Source organism: Rhinoderma darwinii, chromosome 5 (genome assembly GCF_050947455.1).
Source record: "Rhinoderma darwinii isolate aRhiDar2 chromosome 5, aRhiDar2.hap1, whole genome shotgun sequence".
Classification (NCBI taxonomy): domain Eukaryota; kingdom Metazoa; phylum Chordata; class Amphibia; order Anura; family Rhinodermatidae; genus Rhinoderma; species Rhinoderma darwinii.
In genome coordinates, this window is record NC_134691.1 from 81,460,967 (window position 1) to 81,483,244 (window position 22,278).

General features: G+C 40.5%; 1 protein-coding gene across 1 annotated transcript in view; it reads left to right on the forward strand.

Annotated features, from left to right (window-relative positions):
• CA8 (carbonic anhydrase 8) overlaps positions 1-12,019 on the forward strand; it is an 88,426-nt gene extending 76,407 nt beyond the window's left edge. The window contains exons 8-9 of the mRNA XM_075826206.1: positions 6,709-6,868; positions 9,430-12,019. Coding sequence (XP_075682321.1) covers positions 6,709-6,843 — 135 coding nt within the window. The 3' untranslated portion in view covers positions 6,844-6,868; positions 9,430-12,019. The remainder of the gene's footprint in view (positions 1-6,708; positions 6,869-9,429) is intronic.
• The last annotated feature ends 10,259 nt before the right edge of the window (positions 12,020-22,278 follow it).

Consider the following 22,278-nt stretch of genomic DNA (forward strand, 5'->3'; position numbering starts at 1 on the left):
CAACACATAGTCTAATAGTTCCAGGATGAGCTCAACCATTTCACATGTCAGATTTCCTGTCTGTAGAAAAAACCTGCACGCACGTAGTCCATGATCATGGTGTATCGATGTGTACAAGGATTCCACATCACTAGTGACCAGATACATATCTGATTCCAATCTGAGACCTTCAAGGGATACAAGAATGTCAGTTGAATCACGTATATATGATGGAAGAGTTTCCACATGAGGTCTCAGATAGAAATCAATGAATCTGCACGTCATCTCACAAATCCCACCAATTCCCGAAATAATCGGTCTGCCAGGAGGGCAAACAGGAAGTTAATATCACCAACCATTCCCATTTTATTTAGGTGTATCCATATAAATGGCCCACCCTGTACACTATATGGACAAAAGTATAACGACACACCTTTTAATCACAGAATTCAGGCATTTCATTCAGCCCCATTGCCACAGATGTATAAAATCCAGCTCCTAGCCATGCAGTCGCCTTTACAAACATGTGTGAAAGAATGGGTTGTTCTAAAGAGCTCACTGAATTCCAGCATGGTGCTGTAATAAGATTTCACTGCTGCAACAAGTCAGTTTGTGAAATTCTTCCCTCCTAGATATTCCACGATTAACTGTGAGTGGTATTATTGCAAGTAGAAGCTTTTAGGAGTGACATCAACTGAGCCACGAAGTGCATAAAAGTCGCCAACGCTCTACTGAATCAATAACTGCAGAGATCCAAAGCTCCTCTGGCATTAACATCAGCACAAAAAAAACGTGCCTTGGGAGCTTCATGACATGGCTGAGAAGCTGAATGCAAGCCTTACATGACCAAGCACAATGCCAAGCATCAGATGCAGTGTTGTAGAGCACGCTGCCACTGGTCTCTGGAGCAGTGGACACGTGTTCTGTGAAGTGACGGAACAAACTTCTCTATGGCAGTCTGATGGATGAGTCTTGGTTTGACAAGTGCCATTACTTGCCTCTACAAAAACACGCCACCCATAGTGCCCCAGACGGTAATAATGCCCCCTATTATACCTGTAATAGTATCTCCTTAAGGCCTTGTACTGTAATAATGCTCTTCTTAGTTGCTCACACCGTTGTAGGGCCCCCACACAGTCTCTTTTGTGATCCCTGCACAATAATGCTTCCCTATTGTCATGATTCGTGTGTATGTAGACTCACTAGGCTGCACCGCCGTAGCGGAGTAGCAGCTGGCCAAACAAAAGTCCTAGTACAAAAGTACCTTTAATAGTCCAGACAGGAATGGAGGTTTGGCATAAATGAACTTGTAGACACCAGACGTGGTGTATATCAACAGGCGTGACCGGTTGCACAACACAACTCCAACAGGTTAAGAACAGATATAGCACAGGATACAGGATACAGGTAGCAGGGCACAGGAACAACGTGAGCAGGACAACACTAAGGGACCATTTGCTAAGACTAACATGGGTAAACACAACAATGCTCAGGCAATGAATGAAAGGTCAGAGCCCTTTTTATAGTCCAGGGTGATCAAGGGCTAATTACAGATTTTCCTCATGTGTGTGCACTGGCCCTTTAAGGACGGGCGCGAACGCGTGCGCTCACCCTACGGGAACAAGTGCAGCATGCGGAAGTGAGTGCCGGCGTCTCTCAGGAGGGAGATGCCGCCCGCCACTCACTTGTCCATGGCTGTCGGGGGCAGCTAAGCACGACGGTCCGTGGCAGTTACACCTATGTGCCGCCACACAGTAGTAATGTCCCCCTATGTGTTCCTTATAGTAGTAATGTCACCCTTTGTGCCCCCACACAGTAGTAGTCCTGTTTAGAAAAGTTATAGATGTGTCCACTCCTACATTTGCTTGAATTTGATTAAGGACTATCTTTATCTTTGTGCCCCCATATGGTAGTTAGGTCCCCCTTATTACTAGTTCCCTTTTGTGCCAATGAAAATAAAAAAAACTCACGTAACCCATTCTACCACATGGTTAAAACATCCTGTAGCTTACAAGAGTAGTTGGTGAGGCAGGGAGCCATTGGCTCACTGCTCTGCCATAGTCAGCAGCGCTTGCCCAAGAACCCGGGGTCACTGACTGGCCCCCTTTCCCATCAGTCGCTGTCGCAGAGGATGTTAGGCCCCTGTCCATGTATTCACTGTATTCTTTGACACAATATTTTTATTTCACGTTGTTTGGATTACAGAGGATCTTACAGAGGGTAGTTGGATGACAAATTTTCTTTATTTAGTATAGCCATGTAGCAGTTTATATGGATTAGGTAGGTGCATAAAAAAAGAGTAATGTATGCACTATCACTATGTCCTCATAGAGCCCAAGAATTTGAATAAATGGAAAATGAAATAAAAATCTGAGATTATCAGAAGTATTGACGTTTACTAGGAGCAGCATGTTGCATAGCTATTAAAGACAATGATTACATTGATTCCCTTCCTGGACCTAGTTCCGGGACAATAAATCTAAAATGCAAAATAGCAGAAGCTTGTAATGTTATTCCTGATTAGCAAGTCTTACAGACAAAGTCTCCCATTGAGGCCATCATATAGCAGGGAACGTGAAGAGTATGTGCTTTGTGTCTTTGTGCTTTATTAGCTTCTGCATGATGGAACTCAAATATTTGTTGAAACTGCTGAAATGAGGCACATCTGATGGTCCTCTGTGCCACTACACATTCCAAATATTTAATTAATATACAGTCAGGCAGTTTTTAACATATAGGCAAAGGAGGTAGCACATATAACAGATAATACTCTAGCTTGCTAGTAGTACACTCCTGCATTTCCCATTTGGATTATCTCTTACTGACCCTGTCAACACGACCTCACCTGCCTGCTGCCTGCCCTGACCTTTTGTCTGTTTGACGTGATGACGGTCTATCGCCTGTCCTGATCTCTGGCTCTGCCTAACCGTGAGTGACCGCCTGTTGCCTGCTCTGACCTACGCTTTAGTTCAGACCTTGCATCTGCCTGCTGTTATTGTATCTCACCTGTTCACATCGGATATTGCCAACGAAGAGCACTCTGGGGGTAGCGACCTAGGGATTCTACTGAACAAGTCTAACCTCCATACAGAGATGTAAAGGGTAAACACTTAGCTATGGCTTAGACTCCATTTTAGCTTCACGCCAAATCTGTTGGCCGCACAGTGGTTCCACACCACCCATTTGTCTACCCCGTGACCGCCCCCAATATCTATAGGCCTGTGACATGCAGGGGCGTAGCTAAAGGCTCATGGGCCCGGGTGCAAGAATTCAACTTGGGCCCCCCTACCCCTCCCCAACACCACCATCATCAGACCCCTGTGCGCGCCTATGCCCAGACGCCTTGCCCAACAGCCCCCATAGTATAATGCCCCCACACAGTATAATGCTCCCATAGCTGCCCCCACACAGTATCATGCTCCCGATATCAGCCCCCACAGTATAATGCCCCACATAGCTGCCCCCATACATTATAGTGCCCCTCATATCAGCCCCCATACAGTATAATGCCCCCATATCAGCTCCCTATACAGTAAAATGCCCCCCATATCAGCTCCCCATACAGTACAATGCCCCCCATATGAGCTTCCCATACAGTATAATGCCCCCATATGAGCTCCCCATACAGTATAATGCCCCCCATATGAGCTCCCCGTACAGTGTAATGCCCGTCCATATCCGCTCCCCATACAGTATAATGCCTCCCATATCAACTCCCCATACAGTATAATGCCCCCCATATCAGCCCCATACAGTATAATGCCCCTCCATATCAGCTCCCATACAGTATAATGCCCCCATATAAGCTCCCCATACAGTATAATGCCCCCCATATGAGCTCCCCATACAGTGTAATGCCCCCATATCAGCTCTCCATACAGTAAAATGCCCTCCATATGAGCTCCCCATACAGTATAATGCCCCCCATATGAGCTCCCCATACAGTGTAATGCCCCCATATCAGCTCCCCATACAGTAAAATGCCCTCCATATGAGCTCCCCATACAGTATAATGCCCCCCATATGAGCTTCCCATACAGTATAATGCCCCCCATATGAGCTCCCCATACAGTCTAATGCCCCCATATCAGCTCCCCATACAGTAAAATGCCCTCCATATGAGCTCCCCATACAGTATAATGCCCCCCATATGAGCTTCCCATACTGTATAATGCCCCCCATATGAGCTCCCCATTCAGTATAATGCCCCCCATATGAGCTTCCCATACTGTATAATGCCCCCCATATGAGCTCCCCATACAGTGTAATGCCCCCATATCAGCTCCCCATACAGTAAAATGCCCTCTATATGAGCTCCCCATACAGTATAATGCCCCCATATGAGCTTCCCATACTGTATAATGCCCCCCATATGAGCTCCCCATACAGTGTAATGCCCCCATATCAGCTCCCCATACAGTAAAATGCCCTCTATATGAGCTCCCCATACAGTATAATGCCCCCATATGAGCTTCCCATACAGTATAATGCCCCCCATATGAGCTTCCAATACAGTATAATGCCCCCATATGAGCTTCCCATACAGTATAATGCCCCCATATGAGCTCCCCATACAGTGTAATGCCCCCATATGAGCTCCCCATACAGTATAATGCCCACCATATGAGCTTCCCATACAGTATAATGCCCCCCATATGAGCTCCCCATACAGTATAATGTCCTCCATATCAGCTCCCCATACAGTATAATGCCCCCATATCAGCTCCCCATACAGTATAATGCCCCCCATATGAGCTCCCCATACAGTATAATGCCCCCCATATCAGCTCCCCATACAGTATAATGCCCCCCATATCAGCCCCCCATACAGTATAATGCCCCCCATATCAGCCCCCCATACAGTGAGGGCAGCATAATGTCAAGGATAGGTTCCCTTTAAATGCTTATGGTAAACTGTTCGTCATATAAACAGCATGCATTATACTCTTAAGCTTCCCCTAGTGGTGGCTGCAGAAAGCCAATATTTAACTGTATAAATCTATGTCTATGAAGAAGATTTAGAGCTCTGTATCAGAAAAAAGCAGACCTCCAACCACTATAAAGATATATTAAGAAATTTTACAGCACAGAATGCTGAATATGTTTAGTTAGAAAAAACAAACTGGTGTTGGTATGCATTTGCTGATGAATATATTTTATTATGAATATAATCTAGATATTTTTATTTATATGTGTATTATATATATGATAGAATTAGGGTATGTTCACACGGCAGCCTCAGTTACGGCTGAAATTACGGAGCTGTTTTCAGGAGAAAACAGCTCCGGAATTTAAGACGTAATGGCATGTGCAGGTGCTTTTCGCTGCGTCCATTACGGACGTAATTGGAGCTGTTTTTCCATGGAGTCAATGGAAAACGGCTCCAATTACGTCTCAAGAAGTGACAGACACTTCTTTGACGCGGGCGTCTTTTGACAGCGGCGCGTAAAAAAAATGACCTTCGGCACAGAACATCGTGAAGCCCATTCAAATGAATGGGCAGATGTTTGCTAAAACGGCTAAAACGCCCGAATTACGTCCGTAAATAGGATGTGTGAACCCAGCCTTATAGTTAATATTTAGCCAACCAACTACGTATGGGCATTCGATATAAGTGATGTGCAACCAATAAGTGTAGATTGCATTTGTATCTATATACTATCACGAACCAACTAGCAGAATAATTAGTTTTTCTAATTCAAGGATGGGAAACAAAATGAGTCATAGCAGATTTCTACTGCTCTGTATATATTAGAACTACGCTGCATACTTTTTGCCCTGTATGCTAAGTAACATTAGCTCTACTGGTCATATTTTTTTAAAAGAATATCATGTGTGTAGGAAATGACAGCCAAACTTTCTATAATGAAGAAATAAATACTTCTATCACAAATATCAGCACATATGACACTTGTAGAGTGGCCGAAGCTTCAGAAGATGCTGCATTTGTATGTGATGTGATGTGATAAATGTTGGTTGCATACTGTAATTGGTAAAGTTGTTTTTCCATTATAAATTAGACTTGGAGCAAACTGTCTGCAGACATTATTTATTCCCTTAGATCACAGAAAAATGTTACCATGTTTGATGCTAAAATGTCAAACCTCACAAAACTGCAGAGATAACGCGTTACGGAAATCTTCAAAGGATATATTTAAAATTGTAGAGGAAAACAACCTATTGTAAGAGAGTTGTCTCTTTACTACTACAAATAACAGTCAGTTATCATTATGGTAATTTAGAATTAGCAGATTGACAATTATCTCTTAGAAATCATATAGAATATATTAGGGTCTTAATCTTGTAAAATGTATTAAGATGTAAGAAGTCCCACTGTAATACTATATTTGGCCTTAATACAACTTTACTTCCATATATAGAACAATAAACTCAAAGCATATACGTACCTAAACATATTCAGCTTTAGCAGTAATGTTGTTAAAGGGGTTGTCTGGTTTAGAAAACCATTGAGAACTACAATTTAAATAATTCAGACTTGATTGATGGGGACTTGCATTCAGGACCTCACTGTTTAGCCAGTGCGAAGAGAAACTACAGAGAGTGTGTCTCAGCAGGAAGGACCCAACACCCATATATTTTTTAAAGCAAAACACCATGGGATTGGCTTTTTTTTTTTCAGGGGACGCTTCTAACAATTACTTTATTAGACCATTAGATCTGTCTTACTTTTATGGTTGAATTGAAGATATGGTGTTTTGTCCCTTGCAGATTGAAGAATTCAGGCGATTGAGAATGCATATAAAAGGAGCAGATCTTGAGGATGAAAGTGATGGAATACTGGCTGATAATTTTAGACCAACTCAGCCTCTTAGTGACAGGATTATACGAGCCGCCTTTCAGTAAATAATATGGGAAAATTTATTTGCAAGTAGGTATATTAAATTTAATGTCTAATTAAAAATATCTAACATGATTGACAGAGCAAGTTGAGGGTTGTGGTTTCCCAACAGCTGGAATATCGCAGATTGGAGGTCCTTGAATTAAGCTAAGTATATGATTCCTATGACTCTATATTTTATATACAGTAACTTTAACACTTTAACAACTGCCCACTGTTTTTTGATGGCGGGCAGTGCAGGTCCTCAATCTGCAGCAATGGTTTTTGGCATCACTGCCGTAAAAGGGGTTAAAGGCTTTCCAAGCTCTTCTGCTCTAAAAATGAGCCGTTACTAATAGCTCTGAATCTTAGAGTAGCTTCCTGCTCTACAGCTTGGATCGGAGGAACCTTTAATCCCGACGTTTAACCTTATCATTGTTGCAGTCCATGACCACGAGCTGATCAAAGGGGACTCCCCCATTGATCGGGTCACTGCAGACTTGGGGAACCCTATGCAGTCAGACCTGTGGACCTAGAAAGGAGCCCAGAATTGGACACATCACCTCTAAAAAATTGGAATAAAAAGTGATCAAAAAGTTGTACCCCAAGATGGTCCCGATAAAAGCTATAGTTTGTCTCGCAAAAAAACGCAGAACTACAGCTTGCATCAAAAAAAATATATCTCCAATTCCCAGAAAAATAAGAAAAAATGGGTCTCAGAATAGGACGACACAAAACAATTATTTTTATTTTGTAGAAATAGTAAAACAGAAAAAACTACATAAATTTGGTTTCCTATAATCGTATTAATCTGCAGAATAAAATTAACATGTTATTTTTACCGCACGGTGAAAAACCCAAAAACAATGGATGAATTGCTGGGTTTTTTTTCCATTCAACCACATGCTTTATTTTTAAAAGTTTCTAAGTACATTATATGGTACATTTAATGGTGGCATTAAAAATACAGCTTGTCCTGCAAAAAAAAAGTCGATGGAATAAATAAACAAGTTATGCGGAAGGGGTAATATGAAAATGAAAAAATTTATACTGGCTGCAGCGCCAAGGGGTTAAGGCCTAAATAGGCGGAATCATTACAAGGTTAACAAATGCTCAGAAGCTATTATATATTTAAGCCAATATATTGTGTATCTGTATATGGATCAGATCCCATAATGAAGGAAGAGGAAAGTCTTAGTCGAATTAAAGCGTAAGGGTCCTCTTACACGGCCCGACATAGGCTGTGTAAACATACACCGATCAACAAGACAGCTTGTTGATCAGCGGTCGTTTGCTCCTATCACAAGTAGCTATGTTTGGGAACGAGCGATCGTTACTACAATAGGCCGTCCTTATACATTTCTATCATGTTGACAGCACATCTCCCTGTTTATAAACGGAGATGTGCAGCAGACAACGATAATATTTCTTGCAGCATAAACGATACAATCAGCTGATGAACGAGCGCTTACACAGGGCAATGTTCAGAAACATGTAAAAGGACCTTAACTAAACATTCGCAAAACTTTTAATATGTCATAGAGACAAATTAAAACTTTTGGTCAGTGGAGATCTGTGTACTGAGACCCCAAAAATCGCTAAGACGAAGAGGCAGAAGAGCTCAGCTGTGTGCTCTGCATTATTGACTGTGATCAGTTCTCCTTATTAGGCTAAAGATGGGGCTCACATAGTAGGTGCGTGAGCCCATTTTCAGCCTAACAAGGAGAGCCTTAGGTGCAGAGTGCTTCTGCACCTTTGTTTCAGCGATGGGGATCTCAACACTAAATTTCTTTATTTTACTTTACTTATTTTACTTTTGCTTTACTTTTTATAACATATAATTTAAATTATATTTCTGTAATAATTTTAAATATAATTTTGGTTGAAATATTATTTTTAGAAATTTGCAAAAACAAAAGGTGATAATGTGCACAGAGGTAGGAGATGTGTTTGGTTGATAAAGGCAGTGACATACAAGAGAGTGTGCCCTATAGCAAAAATCTAATTGGGCCCCCCATTATTGAGCTGGATTTTGCCCCTTGGACAGAAGTCACGTGTTTAGTTCCCACTACATGCCCTTTTCATGACCCTTAGGCCAATTCTTTACCCCCTTCCAGGCTAATAATAGAGGGGTCCTGTACATGTTCTTGTCAGCCGGTAGTATAGTATATGGGACCAACTGGGGCCCCATGATCTATCCCTATAGTATGTGTGCCCCTAGGTAAAAGTATTATGGGAATTAGGCTTTAAGTCACAAGAATTATGAATCCTCACTGTTCAGAAGTGGAAAAATAGGTAATGTGAGTTTGCAGAACCTGGAACCTGGTGTGTGCCATGCACCTGAAATCTGTATTTTGAGGTTCAATATTTGTAAAAAACAAAAAACATTGTTAAACCCTAACACATGTAATTTGTAAAATTGCTAAGCCACTGCTCACACTTGTGGACTGACAATGAGGTTCCATCATGGTGTCAGTGACTTTGATGGGAAAAACAGTGCTGCATGCTGGACTGCTGATGGAGCCTCTGATGGCGGTGTGAACATAGCCCTATATCGAGTGCTAATCACAGTTACTGAGATTATAATATGAATTATTGTATTTTTCTTTCAGGAACTGAACTTGAAACCATCAATTGCTGGATCTGAAGTTATTTGAAATTTTTCATGAATGTATAGTCTACATGGAGTGTACGCTACCATTCAAGCTGTTCATGGATACGATTGCAGCAAGCCCCTGTAGACTAGTTTCTCAAATTTGTTTATTGCAGGAGATACATATTACTGGTAACTGAGCTAGTAACCTCATATGTCAGGTATACTTTTTCCGCTGGTACTGTTTCACTAGAATTTACAGGAGTAGGATTCAGTTAATATTACTGTAGGTGACTATGATGCTCTTATTGTGACTTATCCCAGTTCACAATTTGTGTCTGTTTAAATTGTAAATATTCTAACAAGGAACAAGTGGTTTTGCAATTTGTATGGAGGACCCAACGCCATAATTCATTATTTAATTGTAATACTAGTAGATTTTGTAGACTTTAGGATTGCAGGACTTCTGGAGAATTCAGCTCTAGTTACTCTTACATAGTTTTAAAGTTATTTTCTGCCACTGACCCTTTTCTTCATCTTGCCACTAAGTTCTCCTGTGCTGCCTGATGAGCAGAATTTTAAACAGCATATTTTCCCATATATGTAGGCAATATATTTAAATAGCCTAATTCTATACATGACAGTATTAAAGTGGTTGCCTCATAAAGACAACCTCTTCTTACATTACAGTTGGCTCGACAATTAGGGGGTCTGCCTTCATAAATAACCACTGATCGCTCCCATCGCTGTGATGGTCAGGGAAAGCTGCAGACAGCCATACATTTACTCTGCATTGACCACTGCAGGTGAAATTTGGCATTACATGAATAAGCAACCACGTAATACATGGACGGTTTAATCCGTTAACGTGAGAGCCACTCTTTGTGAGCTGCTCTCCCTGATATGATGTGTATATGTCCTGATAGCGTACATGGAAAGGGGTTGTATTATTGAGATAACTCAACTCTCATTGGTATGCAGCATTTCAAATAATTAAATAAATTTGCTTTATAAAAATTATTTAACACATTCCCAATGTACACTCATAAAAGGTAAAAATAATGCAAGATTAATGTATAGTTGTTTAAGAATTCATATCAATTTTATTTCATATATAATTAAAAACATAAGTTCATTAAAAACACTTAAAGAGTCATTGCAAATGAATGAGATGAGTAAGTATAGATTAATCTTACTGGTGTCAAATATATATCGCTTAAATTTTAGTGACAATGGTAAGAGCTCCATGGTGAATACACAAATGGTAATAGCAAAATTCAAAGAAGTAAAGAATATCTGAGCAGATACACCAGGTCACACCCTACGCTCGTTTCCCCAACGGCTTCGTCTGGGATGATTGGTCATTAAACAACTGCTCTGTTTAAGTTCATATTGGCCAATCACAAACACTTCCATTTATTATATATATTATATATAATATATTCCCAATGCAACAAAGAAAGAATATATACGATGGACATTCATAATGCGCTATTTGTAATCGTTGACAGGATGATTAGACTATTTGAACAGGAAGAAATGAAAACATGTTTTTGCAATAGTTTGCCTCATGTATGATATCTCATAATGCATGGGCAATATACCACACAATATTTAGGCAAAATGTGCAGACAAGTTGTGAATAAAGATATTTTCATGTTTCTGCTAAAAATGCTAATTTCTTTGCATCTTGGGCAAGTTTTTAATATGCATTTTAGACAATCTATGTGTTTTCATTTATTTGATTATGTATATGTATAATTTTGTGTTTATATGTCAATGTTTATATGTCTATTTGATACTGGAACATTTAATAATTTTTCAAACACATTTTCAGAATCTTTCCATCTATAGGTCCTAAAATAAGAATCGATTTCTATGTTTAGACTTTTCTCACAAATAAATGCTATTTATATGAATTGTAAGTGTAACATCTCTTCTACTTGTATGCTGGATGCTTTTATCATCTGGACAACCCCTTTGCTTAATGAGGAATCACTGGTGTTTAGATGATTGCTGGTTGTCCGACAGCTGCTCCCCCATTATTAGCTTTTATCGCCAGAGGAAGCTGCAGGTGGCCTCACGTTTTCCTTGCAGTGGCCGCTGCAGTAGAAATTCGGTTTTACATGTCACATTTATTACATGGTCATGACGAGTCCTCCAGAGCTCTCCATTCTGGCTAATAGAGGTGATCTCAAGATGGAGACCCCCCTCTGTCAAATTAATATGGCCTAATAGAGCTTATAAGCAGGGATTTCCCTAATAGCATGTCCTCTAAAGGGGTTTTCTGGGTAAAAGGTGTTTGTGTGTTTAAATGACAAATGAGGATTACTTACTTATAGATGGATGCTGCGTAGGTCAAATGCAGGTTCAGTGGTGATCACGTGACCATAGAACTCCGGTCCTCAGGTACAGCCCAATAAAGTGGGCGAGTCACTGGGAGTTTTATTTTCCTAAACTCCTCTTATACATTCACACAGCCCAAAAGATTTGGGTGTGTCCATAAAGAGGAGGAGTAAGAGGGGTGTGGTCTGCGTTACTGTAGACTGTGCATGCGCAGGCAGACCGCAAGGAGGGGGAATGTATTTAGGTCACATGTTATGACACACCGACCACTAGGGGCGTGTTTAGCCCTAGGGGACACGTGGTCGTAACGACTGGCTACCACTGTAGGCGCTGATGTGGTCACGTGGCGTGCACTGAAAATGCTGGTACAGTGCTTCTGACCGACACATCGTCCATCTAGAAGTAAGCAGTCATCGCTTGTCATTTAAGCACCAAAAAATAGTTTTACCTGCAAAACCCCATTAAGCCTTTCTTTCTTTAACAATATGCATTTACTAAATCAATAGGGAGGCAAATTAAATCTATAGAGGCATTTTTCCTTAATTGCCCTAATTGTTTATACTAAAAAAAAATGAAAGAACTTTGCAAATATCAATCCATTTTGCATCTACAGCTCTTATGCAGAGCTATGTGTCTCCATGATTACAGACAGCAAACAAACCTGTGAAGTTAGATCCTGCAGTCATGTAATACACCACTCCCTCTGTCCCCTTTTCTACTGTTAGGTCATAATGAAATTTGTTTTGACCCCATAGAAATTGTACTAAAGTACTACGAGTTGTTCTTTTTGTTGTTTTTTTTGTTGTTCTTTTTTATCAGATCTTCATATTAACATGATTAAATACACGTCACTAATTTGTGAATTTGACCCTAATCATATTAATTTTGAACATTTTAAAATCATTCAGAATTTATACTTTGACATTGCTGCATAGTACATAGTTACATAGTTACATAGTTAGTACGGTTGAAAAAATACACATGTCCATCAAGTTCAACCAAAGGATGGGAAAGGGGAAGTAAAAAATTTCTACACATAGGAGCTAATATTTTTTTGTTCTAGGAAATTATCTAAGCCTTTTTTAAAGCCATCTACTGTCCCTGCTGTGACGGCTCCTGCGTTGACTATTCCATAGATTCACAGTTCTCACAGTAAAGAAGGCTTGTCGCCTCTGCACGTTGAACCTTTTTTTCTCCAGACGGAGGGAGTGCCCCCTTGTTTTTTAAGGGGGTTTTACATGGAACAAGATTTCACCATATTTTTTGTATGTGCCATTAATATATTTATATAAGTTAATCATGTCCCCCCTTAGTCGTCTTTTTTCAAGGCTAAATAGGTTTAGTTCTTTTAATCTTTCCTCATAACTTAGATTCTTCATGCCCCTTATTAGCTATGTTGCTCTTCTTTGTATTTTTTTCTAACTCATGGGCATCCTTTGTATGAACTGGAGCCCAGAACTGAACTGCATATTCTAGATGAGGCCTCACTAATGCTTTGTGCAGTGGTAATATTACATCCCTGTCACATGAGTCCATGCCTCTGTTGGTGTATAAGCTGAACAGAGCCTTACTTTTAAACATTTATTCATTTCACGTAATAACTATCACACATATATGGCAAAATGACCCTAAATTGGTCTTTTATCTCAGTTATAATGGGTCCTCTAATCTTTTAGAACCCCTACGCGTGTTGTCCTTCAAAAGTATACATAGACTATAATAAAATATTTATCTTTATTTAAACATTAAGGTTTCTGAAGTAATATTTTTTTATTCCCAAGAGGAAATTCCCACAGGGCAGTAGATTATCTTTTCCTGTTTTTGTGAACCCTTGTCCAGACAGAAGCCATTCATCTGTTAACATTCTTCTTATTATTATAATTATAATAGCAACAAAGATATCAGTTGTTAGTGTTTACATAAAGGAAAAGTATCATTAGGTTTGTAAAAAATAATACATAACTAAAGACTATAAATAAAGACTATTGTAGTTGTTTTTAATATAACTTCATTTCTGAACAGGTTTCAGCTCATTTGTAATATATTGCATACAGTGCCTTGTAACAGTATTTACCCATTGGTATTTTTTCAGTTTGGTTAAATTATATAAATTACAACCTGGAATTAAAATGGATTTTAAATTTAATTTTATGTAATGAACCTGACAAAAAAAGTCTAAATTGTTACAGGGGAATGAAATAAAAAAACGATACCTAGTTTAAAAAAAATAAAATAAGAATAACAACAAACTGAAAATTTGACTGTGCATATGTATTCACCCCCTTTGCTATGAAACCCCTAAATCAGGTCTAGTAAACCAATAAATTTCAGAAGTCACATAATCATTTGAATAAGGTCCTTCCTGTGTGCAATCAAAGTGTCACATGATCTGTCACATGATGTCAGTATAAATACACCTGTTCTGATAGACCCGAGTCTATAGCACCTCGAAGCAAACAACGGGAGAACCAAGGAGCTCTCCAAACAGGTCAGAGACAAAGTTGTGGAGAATATACAGGGTGGGCCATTTATATGGATACACCTAAATAAAATGGGAATGGTTGGCGATATTAACTTCCTGTTTGTGGCACATTAGTATATCGGAGGGGGGAAACTTTTCAAGCTGGGTGTTGACCATGGTGGCCATTTTGACGTCGGCAATTTTGTATCCAACTTTAGTTTTTTCAATGGGAAGAGGGTCATGTGACACATCAAACTTATCGAGAATTTCACAAGAAAAACAATGGTGTGCTTGGTTTTAACGTTACTTTATTCTTTCATGAGTTATTTACAAGTTTCTGACCACTTATAAAATGTGTTCAAAGTGCTGCCCATTGTGTTGGATTGTCAATGCAACCCTCTTCTCCCACTCTTCACACACTGATAGCAACACCACAGAAGAAATGCTAGCACAGGCTTCCAGTATCCGTAGTTTCAGTTGCTGCACATCTCGTATCTTCACAGCATAGACAATTGCCTTCAGATGACCCCAAAGATAAAAGTCTAAGGGGGTCAGATCGGGAGACCTAGGGGGCCATTCAACTGGCCCACGACGACCAATCCACTTTCCAGGAAACTGTTCATCTAGGAATGCACTTTGAACACATTTTAAAAGTGGTCAGAAACTTGTAAATAACTCATGAAAGAATAAAGTAATGTTAAAACCAAGCACACCATTGTTTTTCTTGTGAAATTCTCGATAAGTTTGATCTGTCACATGACCCTCTTCCCATTGAAAAAACTAAAGTTGGATACAAAATGTCCGACTTCAAAATGGCCGCCATGGTCAACGCCCAGCTTGAAAAGTTTCCCCCCTCCCATATACTAATGTGCCACAAACAGGAAGTTAATATCACCAACCATTCTTATTTTATTTAGGTGTATCCATATAAATGGCCCACCCTGTAGATCAGGGATGGGTTATAAAAAAATATCCCAAACTTTGAACATCCCACGGAGCATCATTAAATCCATTATAAGAAAATAGAAAGAATATGGCATATCTACAAACCTGACAAGAGAATGCTGTCCACCAAAACTCACAGACCGAGCAAGGAGGACAATAATCAGAGATTCAACAAAAACACCAACAATAACACTGTAGGAGCTCCAAAGATCCACAAGGGAGATGGAAGTATCTGTCCATAGGATCACTATAAGCCGTACACTCCACAAAGTGGGGATTTATGGAAAAGTGGCGAGAAAAAAGCTATTTCTTAACCTCTTAATGATGAGTGAGCAGGTGCTAGTTTCTGCATGGTGACGGATATATTCGTCACTCGGATCTCGTGGGTACTGCCACTGTACCCACGAGATCAGCAGCATGAGCATGGTTGTTATACACAGCCAAGCTCCTGCTGCAACTGCCGGAATTGGGAGAGTTCCATTTCCATGAGTTTAACCCCTTAGATGCTGCAGTTAGTAGCGATCGCGACATCTAAGGTGTTTGACAGAGGGAGGAAGCTCCCCCTGTCATCCCATTGGCACACCCGCAATGTGATGGGTTACCATGGCAGCCGGGGGCCTAACAAAGCTCCTAGGTCTGTTGTGAGTAACTGCCTATTAGGCCGTCATGGCCGAGATTGCTTGTCACTTTTACACAGATGGGCAATTATGCTTTGGTAATATATTTCATACAGTGCCTTGTAAAAGAATTAACCCCTGTTATTTATTTCTGTTGGTTTCTGTTCTGTGTTTTCTGTTGCTTTTTTCAGTTTTTTTTATAAGCTTTTATTGTGCAAACCTAGTAAAACATTAAAAAAAGGGTACATATTTGGTATCGCAATAATTGTACCAACCCATAGAATAAAGGTAACATGTTATTTACAAGGCATAGCGAGCGGTGTAAATTTAAAACACGAAAAGCAATGCTGAAATTGCTGTTTTTCTCAATTTCCTCCAAAAACAAGTTAATAAAAGTTAATCAATAAATAATATGCACTAAAAAATAGTGCAATTGAAATATACAATTTGTCCTTGATAAAAACAAGCCCTCATATGGCTATGAAGACTGAAAAATAAGGCCAAAATAGACCTGGTCGTTAATGGGTTACAGAAAAACATAAGAAAATACATTTTCTTCAAACAGCATGTGGCAGACTCCCCAAACACATGGAAGAAGGTTCTTTGGTCAGATGAGACTATAATTCTATTTTTTTGTTATCATAGAAAACGCTATGTGTGGCGCAAACCCAACTCTTCCCTTCACACCAAGAACACAATGCCCCAAGTGAAGCATGGTGATGGCAGCATATTGCTGTGGGGATGCTTTTAGCAGGGACTCAAAAACGGGAATAAAGGAAAGATGAATGGCAGTAAATACAGGGCAATTCTAGAGAAAACCTGTTTCAGTCTGCCAGAGATTTGAGACTGGGACGGGGACGGAGGTTCATCTTTCAGCAGGACAATGACCATAAACACATACTGCTAAAGCTACACTAGAGGGGTTTAAGGGGAAACATTTAAATGTCTTGGAATGGCCTAGTCAAAGCCCAGATGTCAATCCAATTGAGAATCTGTGTCATGACTTGAAGAATGTTGTACACCAATACAACCCACCTAACTTGAAGGAGTTGAAGCAGTTTTGCCTGGAAGAATGGGCAAAAATCCCAGTGTGTTGGTGTGGTAAGTTAATAGCGACATACTGCAGACATACCCCAAGAGACTTGCATCTGTAATTGCAGCAAATGGTGGCTTCACATAATATTCACTTTTAGGGGGAGATACTAATGAACATTGAAGTTCTCTGGTTATTTTTTGTCTTAAAGCAACCCTCCAGCCCAAAAAAAAACCAAAAAAAAACTGGCTATACTTTGAAAATGTAAAGTACTGTTACCTGCTGCCCCGCTCCTGAATGATCCAGCCTCCGTTCCGTTCCCCCGCTGTCTGGTCTCCAAAATGGCCATCTTAGACTTTCCTATGAAAATCTTCTTTGAAAGTCAGATACACACCCTATCAGTGCTGGTCCATCGGAGAGTAGTGGAGGGGGGTTGGGGCATGTCTTAGGGTATGTTCACATGACCTATTTTTAGATGTAATTCAGGCGTTTTATGCCTCGAATTACACCTGAAAAGATGGCTCAATTATGCCTGCAAACATCTACCCATTGCCTGCAATGGGTTTTACGATGTTCTGTTCCCATAAGCCTTTATTTTACGCGTCGCTGTCAAAATACGGCGCGTAAAATGACGGCTTGTCAAAAGAAGTGCAGGACACTTCTTGAGACATTTTTGGAGCCGTTTTTGCATAGACTCTATTGAAAACAGCTCCATAAACGGCCGTAAAAAACGCTGCGAAAACGCTGTGAAAAACTCAGCGAAAAACGCGAGTTGCTCAAAAAACGTCTGAAAATTAGGAGCTGTTTTCCCTTGAAAACAGCTCCGTATTTTCTGATATATTTTGTTAATCGTGTGAACATACCCTTAGGGTATGTGCACACAAGAAGTGGCTTTTACGTCTGAAAAGACAGACTGTTTTCAGGAGAAAACAACTGCGTAGTTTCAGACGTAAAAGCTCCTCCTCGCATTTTGCGAGGCGTCTTTGACGCCCGTAATCTTGAGCTGCTCTTCATTGAATGCAATGAAGAACAGCTCAAATTACATTGCAAAGAAGTGTCCTGCACTTCTTTGCCGAGGCAGTAAATTTACGCGTCGTCGTTTGACAGCTGTCAAACGACGACGCGTAAATGACAGGTCGTCAGCACAGTACATCGGCAAACCCATTCAAATGAATGGGCAGATGTTTGCTGACGTATTGTAGCCGTATTTTCAGGCATAAATCGAGGCATAATACGCCTCGTTTATGCCTGAAAATAGGTCATGTGAACCCAGCCTTAGGGTATGCCCAGACGTGGCGGAGTTCTGCATACACTGTTTGCATTAATTCCGCACAGAATCTGTGTTGCAGATTCTGTTGCGGCTCTGCCTAAAATGGGCATTAAATTGATGCGGACTAGCCATTGCGTATTGAGGGTAAGAGGGCTTCCCTTCTCTCTATCAGTGCAGGATAGAGAGAAGAGACAGCCCTTACCTTAGTAAAAGTAAATTAAATTCATACTTACTTGGCCGTTGCCTTGGTGACGTGTCCCTCTCTTGACGTCCAGCCCGACCTCCCTGGATGACGCGGCAGTCCATGTGACAGCTGCAGCCTGTGATTGGCTGCAGCCATCACTTGGACTGAAACGTCATCCCGGGAGGCCGGACTGGAGGAAGAAGCAGGGAGTTCTCGGTAAGTATGAACATCTATATTTTTTTACAGGTTTGTGTAAATTGTGATCGGAAGTCACTGTCCAGGGTGCTGAAACAGTTACTGCCTATCGTTTAACTCTTTCAGCACCCTGGACAGTGACTATTTACTGATGTCGCCTAGCAATGCTCCCGTGATTACGGGAGCCCCATTGACTTCCTCAATCTGGCTGTAGACCTAAAAATACATAGGTCCAGCCAGAATGAAGAAATGTCATGTTAGTAAAACCAATACGCTCCGCAGCACACATAACATCTGCGGAATTCATTGCGGAATTTTGACTCTCCATTGAAGTCAATGGAGAAACTCCGCAATGAGTCCGCAACAAGTCCACTACACGTCGGCAACAGTCAGTGTATGCTGCGGACACCAAATTACGCATCGCAGCCTATGCTCCGCAGCGGAATTGTCCGCAACGTGTAAACGAACACAACCACAAAGCTGTGGAAGGCAATGGAGAAACGTGTACGCTGCGGATTTCCGCTGCGGACTGTCCGCAGCGGAATTCTAGAGCAATTCTGCCACGTCTGGTCATGCCCTTAGACTTTCAAAGAGGATCCCCATAGGAAAGTCTGAGACAGCAGCGACCATTTTGGATACCGAAAAGCGGGGGGGCCAAATTGAAGGAATGGAGTCGGGATGATTGCAGAGCAGGGCAGCAGGTAAATTGACTGTGCATTTTTAATGTTAAAGAAAATAGAATAATCATAAATGTATTAAAAAATTAAGTTGCACATATATACAAAAAAACACAATTTAGTATCACTGTCACAACCTGTACTACAGTATAAAGCCAATGTGTTCAGTGCAAAGATAATAAATAAAGAAATGGTGAGATAGCTTTATGATGGATTTCACCTTTATAAAAAAAATTATATAATTTAAATGCTAATTTATATGTACAGATGTAGCCAAGTTTATCTTGACTCTGATAACTTGCTGCAGCATGAGATCACACAATAAAAGCCATTGAAAAGTCATTGAAAAAGTCAAGTTAATGTTTCTTGCCTGTGTATTTAATGCATTAAGAGTCAAGATAAACATGGCTACATATGTACCCCAAAATGATGCTTAACATTCTACAACACGTCCGAAACAGATCTTATGCAGCTACAAAAACAGAGAAATGTAAAAGTTATGGCTGTCGAAATGCAGGAAATTTAAATGAAAAATGTAATTGGCCTCATAGTTACATAGTTACATAGTTTGTACGGTTGAAAAAAGACACATGTCCATCAAGTTCAACCAAGGGATGGGAAAGGGGAAGTGGGATAGGAAAGGGGAAGTAAAAAATGTCTACACATAGCAGTTAATATTTTTTTGTTCTAGGAAATTATCTAAGCCTTTTTTAAAGCCATCTACTGTCCCTGCTGCGACCAGCTCCTGCGGTAGGCTATTCCATAGATTCACAGTTCTCACAGTAAAGAAGGCTTGTCGCCTCTGCAGGTTGAACCTTTTTTTCTCCAGACGGAGGGAGTGCCCCCTTGTTTTTTGAGGGGGTTTTACATGGAACAGGATTTCACCATATTTTTTGTATGCGCCATTCATATATTTATATAAGTTAATCATGTCCCCCCTTAGTCGTCTTTTCTCAAGGCTAAATAGGTTTAGTTCTTTTAATCTTTCCTCATAACTTAGATTCTCCATGCCCCTTATTAGCTTCGTTGCTCTTCTTTGTATTTTTTCCAACTCCAGGGCATCCTTTCTATGAACTGGAGCCCAGAACTGGACTGCATATTCTAGATGAGGCCTCACTAATGCTTTGTAAAGTGGTAATATTACCTCCCTGTCCCGCGAGTCCATGCCTCTTTTGATACACGACAATATTTTGCTGGCCTTTGAAGCAGCTGATTGACACTGCATGCTGAAATTTAGTTTATGATTTACAAGTACACCCAGATCCTTCTTAACAATTGACTCCCCCAGTGTAGCTCCCCCTAGGACATATGATGCTTGCAGGTTTTTCGTACCCAGATGCATAACTTTACATTTATCTACATTAAACTTCATTTGCCAAGTGGACGCCCAAACACTTAGTTTGTTTAAATCTGCCTGCAATTCACAAACATCTTCCATAGTCTGAACTATATTGCATAGCTCGGTGTCATCTGCAAAAATAGAAATAGTGCTATTAATCCCATCCTCTATATCATTAATAAATAAGTTGAATAATAGTGGTCCCAGCACTGAACCCTGGGGTACACCACTTATAACCGGGGACCATTCAGAGTAGGAATCATTGACCACAACTCTCTGGATACGGTCCTTGAGCCAATTCTCAATCCAATTACAAACTATACTTTCTAAACCTATAGTCCTTAATTTACCCATTAGATGTCTATGAGGGACAGTGTCAAATGCCTTTGCAAAGTCCAAAAACACTATATCCACAGCGGCCCCTCTGTCTAGGCTTCTGCTTACCTCTTCATAAAAACAAATCAGGTTGGTTTGACAGCTTCTGTCCTTTGTAAAACCATGCTGGCTGTCACTTATAATACTATTTATTGTCACATAATTCTGTATATAGTCCCTCAATAGCCCCTCAAACATTTTCCCCACGATGGATGTTAAGCTTACTGGTCTATAATTACCCGGCAAAGACCTAGTGCCCTTTTTGAAAATAGGCACCACATTTGCCCTGCGCCAGTCCCTTGGCTGCGCCAGCCTCATCCTGAACGATTTAAGAGCAAACATAAGACTGTTTGTTTAAGAATGCAGAAGCTATAGCCTTGTCCACGAATGCTTTTGTTAGTTGTTACTGTATAGGTTATCAATATTATTATAATATATAATAATATAACAACAAAAAAACATGAACAGAACGGAGCCAATGCGATTATCTGATCGCTGCGATAAGCTCCCGATGCTCCCAGCAGAAGATTTTGCCAGGGGAAGCTGTGGCCACCCAGGCGTTTTTCCTGCAGCGGCCGTTGCATGGTTAATGTAGTATTACATGGCCACCATTCAGATGACAGCTAGGCATGGAGAGCTTGAGTCCTCCAGAACGGGAGCTGCTCTTATAGAGTGGGAGACTTCCTCTACAACGTCCATATGCCTTAATAGGGAATACGGAGAGAGTTTGTCTTCATGAGTGAACCTCTTTAATAGTAATTAAAAATGAACAGTATAATAGGTTTGTTTTAAGTGTGTCTATGTGTATTATGATGGCACAAAGGGAATTTACTTCAAACTCCATGTGCCTCAAAACAAAAGTCACAATGGTTACATTACATTGAGAGTGTCGCTTTTGACGTCCCTTCTTTAATCAGATCCAGCAGTCTTATGGAGGAAGATGCACCAGACAATTTGGTCCACTCATTTGCTCTGGAAAATATTGCGCAGGTACCCAAAATATAATTCTTACCAAATATGTTATAATTGTTTCAATCACAAATTAAGTTCTGGAGTGTATAGTACACCAAATGAACCTGTGTAATATCAAATACATTGGAGGTGTATATGCTTACATGTAAGGGAAATGAATTATCTGTCATTTCTAAAAACACTTTCTTTATCGGAATCATTTGCTACAAGTAGGAGTTATCCTAAGATAGGAAAGGTAAGCAGTATAGAAGTCACTCCAGCTTCTTTGCAGGTCTTTTAACAGGCAACCAGTGCCGCATCTGCCATGAGGCCAGGTGAGCCGACGGCCTCAGGCGGCACCACCTACCCAAACAGGGGGGGCGGCATTTTCAGCCCGGGACGGACTGGACCGGGGAGAGACGTGCCGAACGTCAGTAATACTCCTCCTCCTCTCTGACGCTGCACACAGCACATG